Source organism: Lithobates pipiens, unplaced genomic scaffold, assembly GCF_037356315.1.
Source record: "Lithobates pipiens isolate NorthernLeopardFrog02 unplaced genomic scaffold, aLitPip1_a1.2 Scaffold_25, whole genome shotgun sequence".
Taxonomy (NCBI): domain Eukaryota; kingdom Metazoa; phylum Chordata; class Amphibia; order Anura; family Ranidae; genus Lithobates; species Lithobates pipiens.
In genome coordinates, this window is record NW_027507787.1 from 72433016 (window position 1) to 72454695 (window position 21680).

General features: G+C 42.9%; 1 protein-coding gene across 1 annotated transcript in view; it reads left to right on the top strand.

Moving 5' to 3' along the window:
- The window catches only part of LOC143930334 (microsomal triglyceride transfer protein-like), a 250550-nt gene that overhangs the window by 120159 nt on the left and 108711 nt on the right, over positions 1-21680 (top strand). The window contains exons 11-13 of the mRNA XM_077454590.1: positions 3242-3454; positions 12021-12235; positions 12494-12591. Coding sequence (XP_077310716.1) covers positions 3242-3454; positions 12021-12235; positions 12494-12591 — 526 coding nt within the window. The remainder of the gene's footprint in view (positions 1-3241; positions 3455-12020; positions 12236-12493; positions 12592-21680) is intronic.

Genomic DNA, 21680 nt, shown 5'->3' on the forward strand with positions numbered 1-21680 from the left:
AATAAAAATATTTTTCAGATAGGATACACGTACATGTCTGCAACATAACTTTTTATACCATGACGTGTGGTTTTGGAGTTAAATGTGCACATATATTTCTTGGCACGCGCTCACCGTTAGCTCTGAACATAAAACTTTGTACAAGTGTATTAAAAACTGACAGTAATCTTATGAAATGGCTCGCAGCCAGTTTATAGTAGATCAAAATATACTTTACAGTTCATTAAAGTCTTGCTTTAAGGCACATTCCAATCACAACTGAACATTAAACCTTGAAATGCTTACAGGGAGCATAGACTGACTGCTCAGAACTTTAGTTCATCATCCACCAGGCCATCCCACTTTGTACTGGCGGTAGACTGGTGATTTTAGAACATTAATTTATGATGCAGAAGAAGCATTTCGAAGCATACCTATTCCAGGCTCCTTGCTGCCTCTCACACACAAAACTTCTGTTTTAAAAAAAATCAGTAAGAAGAATTCAAATATATCTTGGAAGTTTGTGTGTGTTTGATGAGGTAGGCAACAAGCACAGAGGAAGTTGCACAACCCAAGCTCTAGGAAGTACACTTCTAATAATCCCGTGAGATGCTCTCAGGATTCTGCTCACACAAAACTCAGATGAAGGTAAATTGATTGAACTATATGGACAAATGCAGCGTGATATGCCATCGGGGGGGGGGGGGGGGGGGGGGTGGTCTCACATCTTGCCTTGTTCAAAGTGTTTTGTTTTTCAACATTTGCACTAAAGATATAAACTGGCCATTGCAATTTTCCTGTGCTAACAGGCCACATTCTCCTGCATGACAGGTTTACCATGCCCCTTTGTGCAATAGCACAAGAGAGTTTAACCCACATACATAGATATATCCAAAGCGAGACTGGTAATCAGGTGATCAGCAAGTGCTGGCACCACAAACGTACAAATAGACAAACATCCAGCACTCTGAAAATCCTAAAAGCTTTTTTTACTTTAGGTGAAACATACCAAACAGAAAAGGACTAAAGTAAAAGTCCTTCAAGTGGTGGCTCTTTTGGCTAAGTGTGTCCCTCTCTATTTGGATTTCTGCGAGCAAACAAAGTGGAAACCTTGACCTGTACCCCAGTCCTTGTTAATGCTGAACATCTATATTCCTTTACCAGTTCTTTATTTAAACCATCACAGTACAGACTTGAAAAACAGCAAAAAATCAGTAGCATAACCAAATTGTATCACCAATTACACATTTGATCATAAAATTGAAATAATTACTGCCTTGATCAGAACCTGCAGAATCTATAGCTTAGAAGCGCGTGTTTCCATGGTCAATAGCAACCAGTTGTTTTTTTTTTTTATAAATTCTTTATTTATGCTGGAAACATAACAGTATAGAGAAATAACTGTATAGTAACAGTTTGCATACTCCCACACAGGGGACAACACAATTATGTATACGGGGGGGGGGGGGGGCAATCTCAGCCCATTGGTACCAACTGGAAACTTAAATGCTCTCAACTTCCGGCCTAGGCCTCTGCACTCCCAGCTAGAGAACTAAGTCTCCGATGGAGGATCGATTTGTGTCTCCCATAATAACAGTTTCGACTTATCAGTAATAGACATGTATCCAGGTTTGACCAGAGGGTCCAATAACCGTAAAAAGGCAGGAGGCAGGGTCAGTGTCAGAGAAAAAGAAGGGAAAAGAAAGAAGAAGAGAGGTAGGAGGAGCATTCAAGTGAAGGTGGAAAAGTCTCGGAGGAAAGAGGGGAAGGGAGGGGATGAAGGGGTAGGGGACAAGGTAAGATAAGCGAGAGGGCCCTCCCTCCGGTCCCCCCACCGGCCATTCCCGCTATAAATCAGGCTCCCCAGTCACCATTCGTCTATGCTGTCAACCTTATGTACTCCTCAGAATAGAAAAATTCCAGCCAATAGTGCCAATTTTTGAGGTATTGCTCCCTGAGGCCCGTATCAGTTGCCACCAGGTCCTCCAGTCTGTGAATTTTTATTCAATGGGTGCCCTGGTGTACCATATGGGTCCAGGTAATACCATAACCAAACCCAAATGGTACATACAGGCTGTCTCCCCTGTACATATTTCTATGTTACTGAATTAAATGTTAAGTTAAAGCCTAAGTTTAGCTAAAATTATCTGTAATAGTGGATGATTGATAGCTCAGTCCTCTCCATTCACAGATGCTGTATAATTCATAGAAGCTGGACTAGAGCTTCTATAAGTGGCAAATCTGTCAGCAAAGGGTGGGCATTGTTTAGCTTTCTTGATGTGAGCCCCTTACTGTATTAACCCCTGCTGCACCAGAAGATTGCAGGGGTGTGGATGAGGGGGTGGGCTAGGACAAAGGAAGATATCTATAGAAAGTGAGAAAATCAACACAAGGGACACATCATACTAATTGTTAGTCACTGTAAGTTATGTCCCCTCTGGTGCAGGTTTTTGCATTTTAGCTAAAATTAGGCTTTAAAACCAGATAAAACACGTTTTAATTATGGACAGACAGGGAAAGGATTAGATCCCTTGTCACACTGGTACCCTGCCACAGGGCAGGTAAGCAAAATTTTACTTAAATCTGTGCCACAAGACTATCAATCTGTGAATTTGCAGCTACTGTCATAAAAAGTGTATCAAAACCACTCCCAATATATATAATTAGAACTAGACAGCACTGCTATATAATATATGCAAAAATAAATATGAATATAAAAAATAAAATATACAAATAACGGTGTAAATGTGTACACTAATCCCTGCATGTCACAATTTATGTACACATACAGTATATATATATATATATATATATATATATATATATACACACACACACACATTGCTACACGTAGATATTTGTGTACACATTTACACAGTTTTTTGTATTTTTATTTGAAATATTTTTATTTATGTTTGCATATGTTACATAGTAGCGCTGTCCAATTCGAATTATGTATATTGCAGGTGAGCAAAATGCTCCCAATGGTGCAGCATACATCAATTAAAACATTCCTTCTAGATTGTAAGCTCTAACGAGCAGGGCCTTCTAGTCCCTCCTGTATTGATTTGTATTGTAAGTGTACTGTCTGCCCTCATATTGTAAAGCGCTGCGCAAACTGTTGGCGCTATATAAATCCTAAATAATAATAATAATAATGACACTAGTTCTAACCCTGCTACACTTTGTCCAAAAAAAAGTTGGAGTTGGGCATTTAACTTGATAAATCTGTTTCTACTTTTTTTTTTTTTTTTTTTTGCAGGATGTTGAACTAGCAAAGGCCACGATTTTGGAAGGGTTGAATAATGCAGAGGATGAGGATGAGATGAAAATATACCTTCTATCTTTGAAGAATGCTCAGCTGCCTGAAACCATCCCTACTCTACTTCAATATGCAGAGGAGCACACAGGGGTGGTGTGCAGTACAGCCTTGTCTGCTCTGCAGGCCTTCCCACCATACTTTTTATCTGATCAGGTACTGAATCCTGGATACAGACAAATGCATCAATAACGTGACTTCTTTCTTCCCTGCATTATACACTATGCTTCTTGTACATTCACATCACTCTATGTTCTATTCTATTTAGCAAAATGTAAATCGATTTTCCCAGTACCTTTTTTTTTTTTTTTGGTTCTTTTAGCCCTTCAGCAGCTACAATGTTGGCTGCCCAGGGCTTATTTTTTATGAAGACTTTAAAAATTGCCAGAAAAAAAGGTAATAATAAGAATAATGAGCATCTGTGAGGTTGTACTTAATTCTACTAAGTGAGGTGAAGGTTCTATAGTAAAAATACATTTACGTTCTTCTCTTGAGTGTATTTATACCTAGAGTAACATGATCTTAGGCTGTGTAAAAAAACATATTAATAATTTATGTCCTTCACTGTACGCCATTTCTATTGCAGTATTTATATTTTCAGGAATCTGTTCTTGTGGACAAATACCATGTCTGTCTTTCTGATACATAATGCAGGAGCTTCCCAGTCTTACAACACACCATTGTTGATGTTAGGGAAAGTAAAAAATTTGGTGTGTTTTAATGTTACATTTATATCATAGAAGAGGTATAATCTGAAACCATTTGCAGCAAACAATGTAATTTTGTAGCTCAAAGCCTAAGGCTCGGTTCACACAGGGGCGACTCAGATCCGACTTCAGGTCGCCCCTAGTCGCCTCAGGTCGGACAACATTTAAAAATCAATGTAAGTGAATGAGAGCCGTCTTAATGCACGCTACTGAAGTCGCTCCGACTTCAAAAGAGGTTCCTGTACTACTTCAATCCGACTTGTAAGCGACTTGTACCCATTGATTTCAATGGAGGTCGCCTCCAAGTCAGATCTCTGTCTATACGGAGGCGACTTTGACAGAATTATTAGCTCTGAAGGGGGAACTCCACACCAAATTTATAAAAAAAAATTGGCGTGGGTTCCCCCTCCGAGAGCATACCAGGCCCTTAGGTCTGGTATGGATTCCAAGGGGAACCCCCTACGCCGAAAAAACGGCGTGGGGGTCCCCCCCAGATCCACACCAGACCCTTATCCGAGCACGCTACCCAGCCGGCCAGGAAAGGGGATGGGGACGAGCGGACGCCCCCCCCCCCTCCTGAGCCGTACCAGGCCGCGTGCCCTCAACATGGGGGGTACCTTGGGGGAGGGGGGGCGTGCGGCCCCCCCAACCCAAAGCACCTTGTCCCCATGTTGATGAGGACAAGGGCCTCTTCCTGACAACCCTGGCCGTTGGTTGTCGGGGTCTGCGGGCGGGGGGCTTATCGGAATCCGGGAGCCCCCTTTAATAAGGGGGCCCCCAGATACCTGACCCCCACCCTATGTGAATGAGTATGGGGTACAATGTACCCCTACCCATTCACCTGTGAAAAAAGTAAAAAAAAACACAACACAGGCTTAAAATAGTTTTTTGCACAGCTCCGGGGGTCTTCCGTCTTCGGGGGTCTTCTCGCCGGACTCCTCCGCTATCTTCTGCTAGCTCTTTTACTAGCGGAGGAGCCCGGCTTTCTTCCTCACCGCCGGCCTCTTCTTCCGACTTCGGGGGTCTTGTCCCCCTCTTCGGTTCTTCTGCCGGGCCACCGCTTCTTCTTATAGCTCTTTTACAGGCGGTGGCCCGGTCTTCTGTCGTCGCCGCCGCCTGCCATTCTTCTTCTTCTTCTTCTCCTTCTTCTTCTTCTCCTGGAGATGTTGACTCGACGTTCTCTCCGGCCGCAATGCCAGGGATGCGCTGCGCGGCGACTTATATAGGGACAAGGGGCGGGGTCATCGATTGATGTCACATGGGTTGATGTCACGTGGTGACCCCCGCCCCCTTGGAGGATGCTGGGACTGTCACCATGTGACATCAACCCATGTGACATCAACCCATGTGACATCAACCGATGACCCCACCCCTTGTCCCTATATAAGTCGCCGCGCAGCGCGTCCCTGGCATTGCGGCCGGAGAGAACGTCGAGTCAACATCTCCAGGAGAAGAAGAAGAAGGAGAAGAAGAAGAACGGAAGGCGGCGGCGACGACAGAAGACCGGGCCACCGCCTGTAAAAGAGCTATAAGAAGAAGCGGTGGCCCGGCAGAAGAACCGAAGAGGGGGGACAAGACCCCGAAGTCGGAAGAAGAGGCCGGCGGCGGGGAAGAAAGCCGGGCTCCTCTGCTAGTAAAAGAGCTAGCAGGAGATAGCGGAGGAGTCCGGCGAGAAGACCCCGGAAGACGGAAGACCCGCGGAGCTGTGCAATAAACTATTTTAAGCCTGTGTTGTGTTTTCTTTTTTACTTTTTTCACAGGTGAATGGGTAGGGGTACATTGTACCCCATACTCATTCACATAGGGTGGGGGGCCGGTATCCGGGGCCCCCTTATTAAAGGGGGCTCCCGGATTCCGATAAGCCCCCCGCCCGCAGACCCCGACAACCAACGGCCAGGGTTGTCGGGAAGAGGCCCTTGTCCTCATCAACATGGGGACAAGGTGCTTTGGGGTGGGGGGGCCGCACGCCCCCCCTCCCCCAAGGCACCCCCCATGTTGAGGGCACGCGGCCTGGTACGGCTCAGGAGGGGGGCGCCCGCTCGTCCCCACCCCCTTTCCTGGCCAGCCGGGTAGCGTGCTCGGATAAGGGTCTGGTGTGGATCTGGGGGGGACCCCCACGCCGTTTTTTAGGCGTAGGGGGTTCCCCTTGGAATCCATACCAGACCTAAGGGCCTAGTATGCTCTCGGAGGGGTAACCCACGCCAATTTTTTTTCATAAATTTGGCGTGGAGTTCCCCCTTCAGAGATCATTCTCTGATTGGCCACGGCAAAAGTTGCCTGGCCTGGGGCGACTTAAAGTTGTGTTGTAAGTCGCCCCAGGTCGTGTCTAAGTCGTGTTCAAGTCGTCTCCGAGTTGCCTCACAAAGTCGTCCTGAAGTCGTGTCGCCCCTGTGTGAACCAAGCCTTACGCTAGTAAAAAAAATTCCAACCTCTAGATATGGCTGAAGGTGGCGTAGTGTAAAAGACATTTTAGAAAAAAGCCTTCATGTCAAGGTCCATGCCAAAGTGCTAAATGGAGCTCCATAAAAATAAAAAAAAACACTTGTAAGCGTCTTTGTCTGAATTGGTGGTATTTCCACTCATTTTCTATTCTGTCTGTCACATCGACAGGAAATGAAGATAAATATTACAATATAGACACACAGCAATAAAAAGTAGTGAAAGGAAGTAACTCTTCCTCACTTTCCTAACAAACAATCAAAAAAAAAAAGAACGATTTGGCTGGAGTTGGGCTTTAGACCTCTTTCACACTGGAGTGTTTTGCAGGCGCTATAGCGTTAAAAATAGCGCCTGCAAACTGCCCTAAAACAGCTGCTCCATTCACTCCATTCTGAAAGCCCAAGGGCTTTCACACTGGAGAGGTGCGCTGGCAGGGCGTCAGAAAAAGTCCTGCCATCAGCTTCTTTGGAGCAGTGAAGGACCGCTGCTCCCCATTGAAATCTTTAGGGCAGCGCTGCGATACCACCGCCAAAACGCCGCTCCGGTGGCATTTTGCGGGCAGATTTAACTACTTTTTGCCCGCTAGCAGGGGGTTAAAACCATCCGATAGCGGCCGAATAGTGCCGCTAAAACGACGGTAAAGCGGCGCTAAAAATATTTCCTCTTTCCTGCTGACACTCTAGGCGGGTCAGTGTGAAAGGGGTCTAAATAAAATGCTGTGCACTCTAGACTCATTTGTTTTTTAAATTCCAGTTTACTATGCTTCAGTGTGTTTGAGCTCTGGGGTGCACACCCTAATGCAGTAGGCTGCGCACACCACTGAGTAGTACTATAACAGCTGATGGTCAGATCAGTACTAGTGATTACAAATGCCTAGGTCACTAACCGAGCACTGAGAGATTGCCAACTAAAACTGAATGGTCTGGAAAAATCATTGTTTCTAAATGTCTCAATTAGAAGGTTTCATCATACCTTTTCAATAATGATTTTACACTTGCGGTGCCAGACGTGAGACTCCAATTACAAATTTCCATAAGAACTAATAAACTGTAAGCATGTAACATAAATAAATAAATAAAATATAGTATACAGTCCTTGAAAGGTCTTAATATCCGGTAAGAAGATATTTTTGTCTTATCTATCTCTTGGGGAGCGTGAGGTGTTACACCTGTCGTCACTTGGAAGGACACCACTGTAACAGACTCACCCGGGACATAGGCTTTTGGAGGGGACTGAACGCTAGCCTCCTTCCTACTGATTATGGGCCCTGGATTTTAAGGGAACAATACTCTTTGTGAGGTGTATGCCTGGGGACCCTTGATGTAATCTTACTTTAGATCCCAGTGCATGTCCCAGTAGGCACACAAACTCTGGGAACCCTGTATATGCCATATTAGAAACAGTGTATAAAAAAGTGCAGCGCTAAAATATATGAAGAAAGTTGTTGGGCACAAAAAGTGCAAATTAGTGACCATATAATGTAAAAAGTGTTATCATAAATCACATCTAAACCAAAAAAATGCTAAATACTGCAAACAACTTGCATAAATCGCATATAAAATCTTATATAAACCAAGAAATTCTACAAATTGCTACAAATAAATAAAACTTGCATAGATCAAGCAAAACTAAGGAATATACAAGGCCAGAAGATATATGGAGAGTGCTACAATAAAAGTGCAAAAAATATGGTGAGAAAAAATAAATAAATATATAGTTAATATCTAAAGGAAGTCCATAAAAGTGACTAAAAAATCTTCATATGAATATGTGAATTGGTGTGATTGCTTGACCTCGTGATACCCATCACCTTTAGTAAAAGGAAGGCTTACCGGACCGACAGGGACCCCCCCTTACTCAGGGAGGTCAAAGAGCGCAAATTGGATCACAGATCCCCAGAAATGAACTCCAGATCTCCTGGGCCTCCTTGATCTCCTGCATGTCTCTTGTCAATGACCTCTGTGTCCCGGACGGTCTCTCAATCACGGTAAGTATCCCAAGTGTTCAAAAGATTGGAGTATCATATATTTTTTGCAAGATGTGCACAAATATTGTGATATTGTCTCATCAAACAAATTTGAATAAATTATACAAATGCTGTTTGGGAGCTTCCACAAGTCTCCAGTTAGCATAAAACAGGTTTAAAACAAAGAGTTGCTAGCAAGTAAAATGTCCTGTATACAGACGTTTAAAAAGCGATCGCTCATGCGCAGAGTTTTGCTTGATCTATGCAAGTTTTATTTATTTGCAGTATTTAGCAATTTCTTAGTTTATATGTGATTTTATATCCGATTTATTCAAGTTTCTTGCAGTATTTAGCATTTTTTTGTTTTATATGTGATTTATGGTAACACTCTTCACATTATATGGTCACTAATTTGCATTTTTTTGTAAGTTGTGCCCAACAACTTTCTTCATGTATTTTAGCTCTGCACCTTTTTCTATACATTCATTTATACCTTATATCTGGGTTATAGTGTTCAGCTGCTGCATGCTGTTTTTTACCAAGCGCGGATATTACCCTCTTTTTTAATATTAGAAACAGTGACTGCTTCATACTGTCAGGACTCATAGCAGATGCTCATGTCATCAACTCCAGCCACCAGTAGGCACACAAACTCTAGTAACCCTGTATATGCCATATTAGAAATAGTGACTACTTCATACTGTCGGGACTCATAGCAGATGCTGATGTCATCAACTCCAGCCACCAGTAGGCACACAAACTCTAGTAACCCTGTATATGCCATATTAGAAATAGTGACTACTTCATACTGTCGGGACTCATAGCAGATGCTGATGTCATCAACTCCAGCCACCTGCCTGTCTGTTGCCTGCTATAATGTGTTTACTGTGAATAAGTCTAGTGTGGGCTCTAAAGGTCTTTCACCCATTGTTGTTTGTGCTAATTAACTCTGCTATTGTGTGAAGGAGTTTGTTGATATTTATGATAATCAGTGAGCTAGGAGACAACAAGGCTGCCCTGAAAGGTCATATCTCTGAGTCACCTAGTCTAGTTAAATGATTAGTTAATTAGCTCATGTTCATTAAGTTTCTGTTTACAGTTTGTATTGTTATCCTGGTGTATATATTTGTGTGGGTCTCATATAAATCAGTTCATGTTCAGAAACCAAAACGAGTATTGTCTAGTTATTGGTTGTCAGCAGTTTGGAATATCTGATATCTATATTCTATATAGACTGGAGGAAGCAGTATATGACTAAAGCACTCAAGCGGAGTATGGGACTTTTCCTTATAACCACCCTCTTTTCACTTAAAGATTTTGTTGGTGTTTGGATACTCTTATCATTTCAATGTCTTTTTGGATTATGTGAAGGACTTTAATGGTTTATATCCTCTGAAATAACCACATTGAGGAAGGATTTATCACTTTAGCCATATTTTGTCAGCTGAACTATTTCTTTATTTATTTGCTTATATGGTGTGTACATATTTGTAAATGCTGCTGTTGTATCATGTAATTAACATATTAGTTGACCAAGCTCATTTTTTTCCATTTATATGTAACATAAATACCATTAAAACAAACATAATGTGAAACTTAAATCTTCAGAAAAACAGATCTGATAGGACTTTAGAATACAAATATACAGTATCTCACAAAAGTGAGTACACTCCTCACATTTTTGTAAATATTTTACTGTATATTTTCATGTGACACTGAAGAAATTACACTTTGCTACAATGTAAAGTAGTGAATGTACAGCTTGTAGAACAGTGTACATTTTCTGTCTCCTCAAAATAATTCAACACGGCCATTAATGTCTAAACAGCTGGCAACAAAAGTGAGTACACCCTAAACCCTTTTGAGCATGGAGTTCACCAGAGCTTCACAGGTTGCCACTGGAGTGCTCTTCCATCATGACTTGTAACACTAACGAGTCACATGACACAGAGGGAGAGGGAAAATGGCTATTTGGGCCCAATTTGGAAATTTTCACTTAGGGGTGTACTCACTTTTGTTGCCAGCCGTTTAGACATTAATGGTTGTGTGTTGAGTTATTTTGTAGAGACAGCAAATTTACACTGTTATACAAGCTGTACACTCACTAATTTACATTGTAGCAAAGTGTCATTTCTTCAGTGTTGTCACATGAAAATATTTACAAAAATGTGAGTGATGTATTCATTTATGTGAAATACTATAAAACAAAGAGGTAAAATGATAGACAGTGAAGATTCACATATAAAATCCATCCACAGTGACACTTGTTCCTATTCACCAGTAGTATAAGCTCAAAACATAGAAGACAATCTCTCTGAAAAAACGATCCCTTCATGTGGATTCTATCACCAAATAAGTGGAATGCACACTTACCAGAGACTAAACCTCATGCACTTAGGTTACATCTGCTTTAGAATGGTAACATTAATAATAGGATCAAACTGCAAACAACTCCAGTGATTGAATCCTTTCATGGGACTCCACTGGCCTGTGTAACACAGTAGTTCCACAACCTAAAAAATATTATATGAAAAAAGTATTTGGGTTTATTAAAACAAGACAAGTAAAAACATGTACCGTAAAATCCATACATAAAATGCTGCTGTCTTCAGCCTAAGACAACAGCATGTGAGGCCAGTGCATTTAGCTCTTCCTAACATGTTTCGTCCATTAGGACATCATCAGAGCCTACATTTACTGACAGTTACACATCTTAAACAAGGATGTCTTGACCAATGCTTCTCCTCTCAGTATTCAGCATCTCTAACAAGTGTAATTTCTGAATATTGGGGACATCACTACATGTACAACGATGCATACATAAAAAAATCAGATATAAACACCATGTGCAAATAATTCTGATATATACTACTACATGTGCAATGATAGATCAAATCGTGTGTATCTAATATTGAAGTGTAATGCTATAGTATACACCATATAAACTATCATTAACTTAGTAAGTTTCTTGGTACAAATGTTGAAAGCACAATTACACCCATTACTGATTATAGGTGCTCAACTTCGCTGATGAAGCAAAAATTATAAGTAGCGCAAAATATTTTTTAAGGTCTAGAACAGCTATTCTCAACCAGGGTTCCGTGGAACCCTAAGGTTCCTCCAAAGGTTGCTAGGGGTTCCTTGAGCTGTGGCTGATTGACCTCCTATCTTAGGATGCCGGAATAGTTCTGGAGTCAATGCCACTTGGTAGAGCCAGTTGCATGAAGCCAAAAATCTTTTAAGCCATCTGAAGGGATTGCATTTTGACCACCACTGTAAGGGCTGCCTCATTCCACATGACAACAAAATTAAGGGGCATTTTTTTCACTGACCACCAATGAATTGGTTTTAGTAAGGGTTCCTCAAGACTAGAAAATGATTTCAATGGTTCCTCTGGGGTAAAAAGGTTGAGAAAGACTGGTCTAAAAAGTCACCAAATGAGAACTGAAGTGCTACCTACGCTCCTTCTATACCAGTTGAACACCATTTCAGTCAGTTTTCATTATCTATAAATGCATAAATAATTTGTGGGCTGTGCATTGTGAAGGACATTCTTAGCTATATAGAACATAATGTTTGCAAGCAAGAAATAATTCATGTTTTATTTTAGGATGTGAAGGACACCATGAAGAGTATCCTCCATCAAACACACCAGCTTCACGATAAAAACAGCCGGCTTATGGCAGCAGAGACTCTTTTGTTAGCAGATTGCACTTTGGAGGACCTTACAAATATTTCAACGGGCTTACAACTGATGGACATTGAACCTTCCAAATTACTGATATCCAAGCTGCACAACAGGCTGAACCTCCAACACCCATTAAAGTAATGATTTTATTTTAGAATGGAATATGCTTTGGAATGTAAGAATATTTATGAAGAAATGTTTAATAGAAGAATGGGAATTGATCTGGAGCGAAGTATATTTGTGGTCTAAAAATACATTTTTTATTATATAAATCCATTTAAGAAATAAGAAATTTGAGCTTTACAGCACATTTAGTCCGTTTTATCTACTTCTATGGCTTATGCATATAGAACGTCACCTGATGTACAATGTTTCTGTATTTTTTTTGTATGCAGGAATACCAGCAATAATTATAGCAAGAACATATTTCACCATAATTATTGGTATTTGTCACAAGCTGGAAGATCTGTTGTGTTTTCTAGATTATTGACTGGTAAGTTCATGAATTTATGATGATCCTAAATTCTGTAGTGGGACAGGTGACTGGTGAGATTAATACAGACATTTCTAAATGGTATTTTTACAACATTATTTGTAAGCTTTTTCTGGTACCTGCAAAAAGAATATTGTCCACCAATGTTTAGGCACACACTAGCAGAGTGCCTGAAAATGTTGTTTTACATTTCTGCAGGTATACGATTTGTTAAACTTCCATGTCTGCCCACCTGCCAAAGCCATTGCTGAAGAGTTTGACTCTCCCTGTTTATTGTACTACTTATTTATTGGCAGGAGGAAAGGAACTACATGGTGGTGGTGGTGTTAGAAGAGGGAACCCCACTACAGAGCTCATGCTGAAGCAATCCCTATGTTGCTCAGTCCACTTGAATTATCAGTTTTGAGTTGTTTTTTCTTGTTTTATGACCTTACCTGACTGTGTTATTGCGAATTACATTTACTGCATGTCAATGGAAAACTTTAGGATTGTTATGTTCTCTTTAAATATATATGGACCATATGGAAATTGATTATTTCTGCCACATTTCTTTGCACTTAATGCACTTTGCATTTAATGAATCGAAGGGAGATCTACTGTACATCGACATTTTTTAATTGTAATTCAGTTACTTAATATTGTAAATGAAATAGACGAATGAACATTTCCTTTTAGGCCTCATGTACATTGTTGCTTGTAAACGGATGTTTAGGAACAGTTGGGAGTTTTTTTTCAACTGCCCCTGAACTCTCCTCTATGTTATCTTATCTGTCCATGTACACAGGGTTGGCTACAGTTGTTTCTCTAGGCAGTTTTGTTTAGAGGCATTTTTTGGAAGGAAAAAAAATGCATTCAGAAGCTTGGTTTACAAGCATTTCCAGCGCTACATGCATATAAATGTGTCAAAACGGACGTTTTAAGCGTGGGTTACTATCTGTCAAGTTAAAGTGGTTGTAAACCCTTACAAACCACTTTGACCTACGGGTAAGCTTAGATTAAGGCTTACCTGTAAGTCCAAGAAATATCTCCTGAACCTATATGGTTTAGGAGATATTTACAAAAAGACAGACACCACTGTCTAGAGCACATGCGCGTAGACAGCGGCGCGCAAGCGCACTGGACAGGCCGTAGATTGCGGCGATATGCCGCGAGTGTCGGCTCCCGTGCGCATGCACGGGAGTGACGTCATCGCTGCTCTGGCGAATCACAGCGCCGGAGCAGCGAGATCCGGAAGTCACTCCGGGATCCATGGCAACGGCAGACATGAAGAAGGAGGACCGCTTCGGGGGCTTCGTTCTCAGGTAAGTTATTCATAATGAGCTCGTATGCTATGCATACGAGCTCATTATGCCTTTGCCTTGCAGGTTGCTTTTTTTTTTTCCAGATGGATGTACAACCACTTTAAGGCCTCATGTACACTGCTGCTGCTAAACTTTTTTTACTAGCAGTTGGGAATTTTTTTCAACTGCTCCTGAACTCTCCTCTATGTTACCTTATCTGTCCATGTACACAGAGTCGTTTATAGTTGTTTCTAGGCAGTTGAGTTTAGAGGCTTTTTTGGGAACGCAAAAAATGGATTCAGAAGCTGAGTTTAGAAGCATTTCAAGCGCCAAAAGCTGCTAAACGTCGTAACTTGTGTTTATCCGCGTTTCGTTTACGGGCGTTTTTCATTTTTGGATATTTACGAATATATATATATATATATATATATATATATATATATATATATATATATATAAACATATACAAACAGGTCGATACGTATTCTTTTACATATTTTTGGTAAAAAAAAATCGCAATAAGCATTTATTGATTGCTTGGCAAAAGTTATAGCATTTACAAAATAGGGGATAGTTTTATGGCATTTTTATAAAAAAATTTTTTTTACTAGTAATGGCTGCGATTAGCGATTTTTATCATGACTGCGACATTATGGCGGGCACATCAGACATTTTTGACACATTTTTTGGGACCATTGTCAATTTTACAGCAATCAGTGCTGTAGAAATGCACTGATTCCTGTGTAAATGACACTGGCAGTGAAGGGGGTTAACCACTAGGGGGCAGTGTAAGGGTTAAGTATGTCCAGGGGAGTGTTTCTAACTGTGGGGGGCATGCTACCTGAGACACGTCACTGATCTCTGCTCCCAATCACAGGGAGCAGAGATCAGTGACACTGTCACTAGGCAGAATGGGGAGATGCTTGTTTATATTAGCATCTCCCTGTTCTTCCTCTCCGTGAGGCGATCGCTGGTATACCAACGACGATCAAGTCCATGGGACCCACAACCCGACCGGCATGCGCACATGATGGCACGGTGGCAAAATTAAAAGGGACGTACAGGCATGCCCATTTGCCCAGCCGTGCATGGGGCGGGAACCAGTTAATGGGAAAGTCCAAAGCGTTTCGAATATACACATATACAAAATTCTTCCTCAGGGAAAATTGTACCACACTGTGATAGAAAATAATAGTATCCTTAAAGCTGTGTTTTTTTTTTTTTTTGCAACCTGCAAGCCAATGTCATAATGTGGGACCATTGGTCCTGGGATTTTTTTCTGGATTTTGCCTTTAGTGCAAGATTTTAAGATCCTGTGATCTGCTATCAACAGCCGGCTGGGTGACAGGCTGGATGATATAGATCCTTGTAGTCTCCCCGGCCTGGCCATCGAGCGTGTGCAGACCCTAGCTATGCGCTGAGTTGGCCACGATATGCACCTCAGGCTCCAGGGGCGGCCGGTGAGCACAACGTTCCGGGGCACACATATGACCGGACTACCGATGTCTTTGTCAGAGTGTGCCGTGGCCAGCAGCCCCCCCATACTGCTCGGGTGTGGGTCTGTGATGGGATGTCCCCAGCTCGTCCGGATGGTAAGTACAGCTCTTCCTGCCTCGGCGGGATTGAGCAGCTGGGCATTCCCTGGGAGGTCGATTAGGGGGTCCCTCTCCTCCCTCTCTTCTCTCCCTGTCCCTATTCTCCCCCCCATGGGGGACACTGCATGACTGGGCTACTGAGCGGTATGTGTACCTGGGCCAGGGGTCCTCAGAGGGGCTCTGATCCTGGATTGTGGGCTGCACTGGTTGTCTGTGGTCTCTCTGCTGCTGTCTGTGGGCTCTGTATGTGCTGCCGACATATCGCTGTCCGCCCCCATTATCTCTGTTCATTCATTGTGTACAGTTACTTGTCAGCCATTTTCTGTGAGTCTCTGTGGAATGCATGGTCGGGGGCCATTTTCCCGAAGTTCGGCGGCCATTTTCCTGAAGTTCAGCAGCCATTTTCCTTGTGGTTGTCCTTTATACAGGGCATTTTGTTGTAGCCTTAGCACGGTTTTTCTCTTCAGCGCTGGTCCCTGTACCTCAGAACAGCACGTTTTTTGCTCTGGATACCTGGGAGCTGACACTGGACACAGGCACCTGTAACAGCACAGCGCAGTACTCGATCGGGGTGGTGAGTCCTGCGGTGGGGGCCCCTCAATCTGCAGCAGCTAGGAGGGTAGGATTGAGCACCTGTCCTAAGTCCTCAAGGGTGGCAGACAGGGTGGGTCAGCATGGCTTCAGAAACTGGTGTTTCCTCCCCAAAATGCAACCGGCTTGTCTGCAAAAAGTGCAGTGCCTTTGGACGTTTTGTCGTCGGTCGTTGCCAGCGTGGAGGTGGTGTGCGGCGCAAAGGAGTTCTGACTCAGAGTTGGGCCCCGCAGTGACTTGTGGCCCCTGCTCTGATGTGTCAGAGGACGCTGACCAGGCCCGATCGGACAGTAGGGATGATTCCCTGTCCAGGTCCGCACAAGACAAAGCACTACAGCAGGATCCTCTGTTGAAATAGTGGTCCCTTTTGGGTCCCGTAAGCCAGCCCATACATCTAAGGTGTTTCTGTATCTGAACTAAGTTCATATACAAGGAATTGGGAAGCCGCAACTGACCTTTTCGGTCTCAAAGAGAATGGCAGTGTGTTACACCTTTGAGGAGAGCCTTCTTAAAAAATGGACCCCCCAGTATCCAAGTTAAACAAAGTAACCGCGATCCTGGTAGAAGGGACTCCTGCATTTAAGGACCCTACTGACAGGAAAACCGAGGCAGTGGTCCGTTCCTTGTTTACAGTAGTGGGGTCAGCGATACGACCAGTACTGGCCATAGCATTAGTGTTGCAGACACTTACTGAGTGGGCAAAACTATTGCACCATGAGTTGGGGAAGCAGCAGGCCTCTCCTGTCTACATGGAACTGACAAACCAGTTAGTGCACGGCCTTAAGTACGTCTGTGACGTGGCCCTGGATATGCTTCCCTTGCTCTCCAGGGCATCAGTGTCAGCAGTGGTGCTGCTAGTGCCTGATTTGGCTGAAATGCTGGTCTGCGGACCAGGCATCTAAGAAAGCCTTGACAGATCTACCCTTCCTGGGTGAGCGGCTATTTGGAGCCTCGTTGGATGACATTCTTAAGAATGTCATCGGTGGGAAGAGCACCTTGCTCCCACAGTCCAGGAAAAGTAAAGAGCCACACCGCAGGCAAGGGCCCTAATTTTCCACTCAAAAGAGGCCTTTTCTTCCGACAGGGCGACTACTGAGGTACATAAGCGTCCCTGGACTCGCAAGCCTAGCAAGCCAGCGAGCAAAGGTGTTTCAGCATGAAGGTTTGCCCCTGCCCCTCACTCGGGTGGGGGGTTGCCTTCGGGAGTTTGCAGCCATGTGGTCCTCTCTGCTGTTTGACCAATGGCTCTGCAACCCGATTTCATCAGGCTATAAGAAAGAGTTTCTCTCTTGGCCACCAAACAGATTCTTCCCCTCCAGCATACCCTTACTCCCGGCTTGCCGGGAGGCCCTGTTGGGGGCAGTAAGGAACCTGCTAAGCCATAGGGTGATAGTGACTGTTCCGGAAATGGAACAGTTTCAGGGGTTCTACTCCAATCTGTTTGTAGTCCCCAAAAAGGAAGGGGTACATCCAATCTTGGACCTGAAAGCCCTCAATTGCTTTGTGAAGGTACAGAGGTTCAGAATGGAATCAATTCACTCAGTAGTCGCTGAACTCCATCAGGGGGACACCCTGGCATCTTTGGACATCCAGGACATGTACTTGCACATACCCATATGCCTCTCAGGCATCAGAGGTTTCTGTGATTTGCAGTAGGGGAAGACTACTACCAATTTGTGGCTCTCCCCTTTGGCTTGGCTTCAGCACCCCGAGTCTTTGCCAAGGTATCAAGGAGGGAAGCGCAGAGTGTTGCACTTGAAGCACTGGATTTATTTATTTTGAAGCATTGAGAACACTTCTTTTGAAGCATACAGTATGAACATTCACAAGCACAGAGCACTTTATATAGTTTATCTTATTTATATACCATATTTAATTTCATGTGCTTTTTTGTATTTATGTGAGCAGCTTCATATTTATCGAGTTTATTTGAGAACTTTATTTAGTGGTAGTGCTGCACATATTTACTGTTTTTTTTTATTGCATTTAACCTCATACCAGTGTAATCATAGTGCAGGCAGCTACACTTATGCTGTGTACACACGACCGGACAGCAAAAGTCAGACGGAACAAATCCGTCGGACAATTCGATCGTGTGTGGGCTCCATTGGCCCTTTGCTGTCCAAAAATCTGACGGACTTTAGAAATAGAACATGTTTCAAATTTTTTAAGCACTATTGGGTTTTTAACCACTTCAGCCCCGGACCAATTAACAGCCTAAGGACCAGAGGTCTTTTTACAATTTCGCACTGCACTGCTTTAACTGGTAATTGCGCGGTCATGCAATGTTGTACCCAAACGAAATTTGCGTCCTTTTCTTCCCACAAATAGAGCTTTCTTTTGGTGGTATTTGATTGCCGCTGCGATTTTTATTTTTTGCAATATAAATGGAAAAAGACCGAAAATTTTGAGAAAAAAATATATTTTCTACTTTTTGTTATAAGAAAAATCGAATAAACTAAATTTTAGTCATACATTTAGGGCAAAATGTATTCAGCCACATGTCTTTAGTAAAAAAAATTTCAATAAGCGCATATTTTTTGGTTTGCGCAAAAGTTATAGCGTCTACAAACTAGAGTACATTTTCTGGAATTTACACAGCTTTTAATTTATGACTGCCTATCTCATTTTTTGAGGTGCTAAAATAGCAGGGCAGTACAACCCCCCCCCCCCCAAATGACCCCATTTTGGAAAGTAGACACCCCAAGGAAATTTCTGAGAGGCATGTTGAGCCCATTGAATATTTTTTTTTGTCCCAAGTGATTGAATAATGACACAAAAAAAAAAAAAAGTTCACAAAAAGTTGTCACTAAATGATATATTGCTCACACATGCCATAGTTATATGTGGAATTGCACCCCAAAATATATTCTGCTGCTTCTCCTGAGTACGGGGATACCACATATGTGGGACTTTTTTGGAGTCTAGCCGCGTACAGCACCCCGAAAACCAATCATTGCCTTCAGGATTTCTAAGGGTGCAAATTTTTGATTTCACTCCTCACTACCTATCACAGTTTCGAAGGCCATAAAATGCCAAAATAACACAAAACCCCCCCAAATGACCCCATTTTGGAAAGTAGACACCCCAAGAAAATTTCTGAGAGGCATGTTGAGCCCATTGAATATTTTTTTTTTGTCCCAAGTGATTGAATAATGACACAAAAAAAAAAAAAGTTTACAAAAAGTTGTCACTAAATGATATATTGCTCACACATGCCATAGTTATATGTGGAATTGCACCCCAAAATATATTCTGCTGCTTCTCATGAGTACGGGGATAGAACATATGTGGGACTTTTTGGGAGTCTAGCCACGTACGGCACCCCGAAAACCAATCACTGCCTTCAGGGTTTCTAAGGGTGCAAATTTTTGATTTCACTCCTCACTACCTATCACAGTTTTGAAGGCCATAAAATGCCAAAATAACACAAAACTCCCCCAAATGACCCCATTTTGGAAAGTAGACACCCCAAGCTATTTACTGAGAGGCATGTTGAGTCCATGAAATATTTTATATTTTGCCACAAGTTGCAGGAATATTACAATTTTTTTTTTTTTTTTGCACAAAGTTGTCACTAAATGATATATTGCTCACACATGCTATGGGCATAAGTCAAGTTACACCCCAAAATAAATTCTGCTGCTTCTCCCGAGTACGGGGATACCACATATGGGGGACTTTTTGGGAGCCTAGCCACGTACTGGACCCCGAAAACCAAGCACTGTCTTCCGGATTTAAATATAAAACGCTACCAAAAAAAACTGTTAGCGATCGCAGGGATCAGGCCTGACTCTGCGATCGCTGTAGTTATGTGTTTAGTATTTTGTAAGTGACAGTGATCGATCGATGCTGCACTTAGGTGGGCTGGGCGGAGGGGCAAAACGCAGGTGCTAGCAGGTATCTGGGCTGATCCCGCTAACAATGCGTTTTTTTGGAACCCTAAACTGCTGGGGACGCTAGTATAGATCTGATCAGATCAGATATTGATCTGTTCAGATTCTATACCACTAGGGGAGGTTTATGCTTTGCATGTGGGTGTTAGTGGTACTGGCACTAACCTAGCGCTGCCTGGGGCGACGCAGACCCTGACCCTAAAACCTAATTGATATCACCCGCCGGGTGATCAGGGGGTTAAACCTTTATTGGGTAATAAATGGTGGGTGCCCTGATGCTATAAAAAGCAAACTAACTAACCAGAGTCACCCGTAACACTTATACGGTGATCACTGGTGAAAGGGTTAACTAGGGGCAATCAGGGGCTTCAAATTTTTATTAGGTAGTATATGGGGGTCCCTGGCGCAATATAAAAGCCTGACGGGGAACCTAAATAACTAACTGGCTAACCAGCGTCACCAGTGACACTTATACTGTGATCGCTGGTGAAAGGGGCAATCAGGGGGTTAAAACCATTATTGGGTAGTATATGGGGGTACCTAGCGCTATAAAAACCTGGCGGTGAACCTAAAAAAAAAACTAGCTACCTAGCGACACTAATGCAGCGATCACAAAAATGATCGATTGGTGACACTAGCAAAAGGGGGTGAAAGGGTTAACTAGGGGCAATCAGGGGGTTAAAACCATTATTGGGTAGTATATCGGGGTACCTAGAGCTATAAAAACCTGGCGGTGAACCTAAAAAAATAACTAGCTACCTAGCGACACTAATGCAGCGATAAGAAAAATGATCGCTTAGTGACACTGGCAAAAGGGGGTGAAAGGGTTAACTAGGGGCAATCAGGGGGTTAAAACCATTATTGGGTAGTATATGGGGGTACCTAGCGCTATAAAAACCTGGCGGTGAACCTAAAAAAATAACTAGCTACCTAGCGACACTAGCGACACTAATGCAGCGATAAGAAAAATTATCGCTTAGTGACACTGGCAAAAGGGGGTGAAAAGGGTTAACTAGGGGCAATCAGGGGGTTAAAACCATTATTGGGTAGTATATCAGGGTACCTAGCGCTATAAAAACCTGGCGGTGAACCTAAAAAAATAACTAGCTACCTAGCGACACTAGTGACACTGATGCAGCGATCAGAAAAATGATCGCTTAGTGACACTGGCAAAAGGGGGTGAAAGGGTTAATTAGGGACAATCAGGTGGTTAAAACCATTATTGGGTAGTATATCGGGGTACCTAGCGGTGAACCTAAAAAAATAACTAGCTACCTAGCGACACTAGCGACACTAATGCAGCGATCAGAAAAATGATCGCTTAGTGACACTGGCAAAAGGGGGTGAAAGGGTTAACTCTAAGGGCAATCAGGGGGTTAAATCTTTATTGGCGGGTGGTAGGGGGCTACCCTGGACCTAACACTAACTGCCCTGACAGTTTTTACTTTTACAACTGTAAATAAATAATCACTGCAATCAGTGACACTGTGACGGGGGGGGGGGGACATCGGGGGGTGATCGGGGGGGTGATCGGGGGGGGGGTTTGTGTGCCTGTGTGTTATTTAGTGTCAGTGTAGTGTTTGGTGCAGACTTACTGTGTCTTCTCCTCGTAGTCTGGTCAATAAGACCGCCCGAGGAGAATGACATAACTTCCTCCCTGCCTGTGTATACAATACACAGTGGGAGGAAGCTTCTCATTCGCCAGGAGCGATCAAGATGGGATGGCC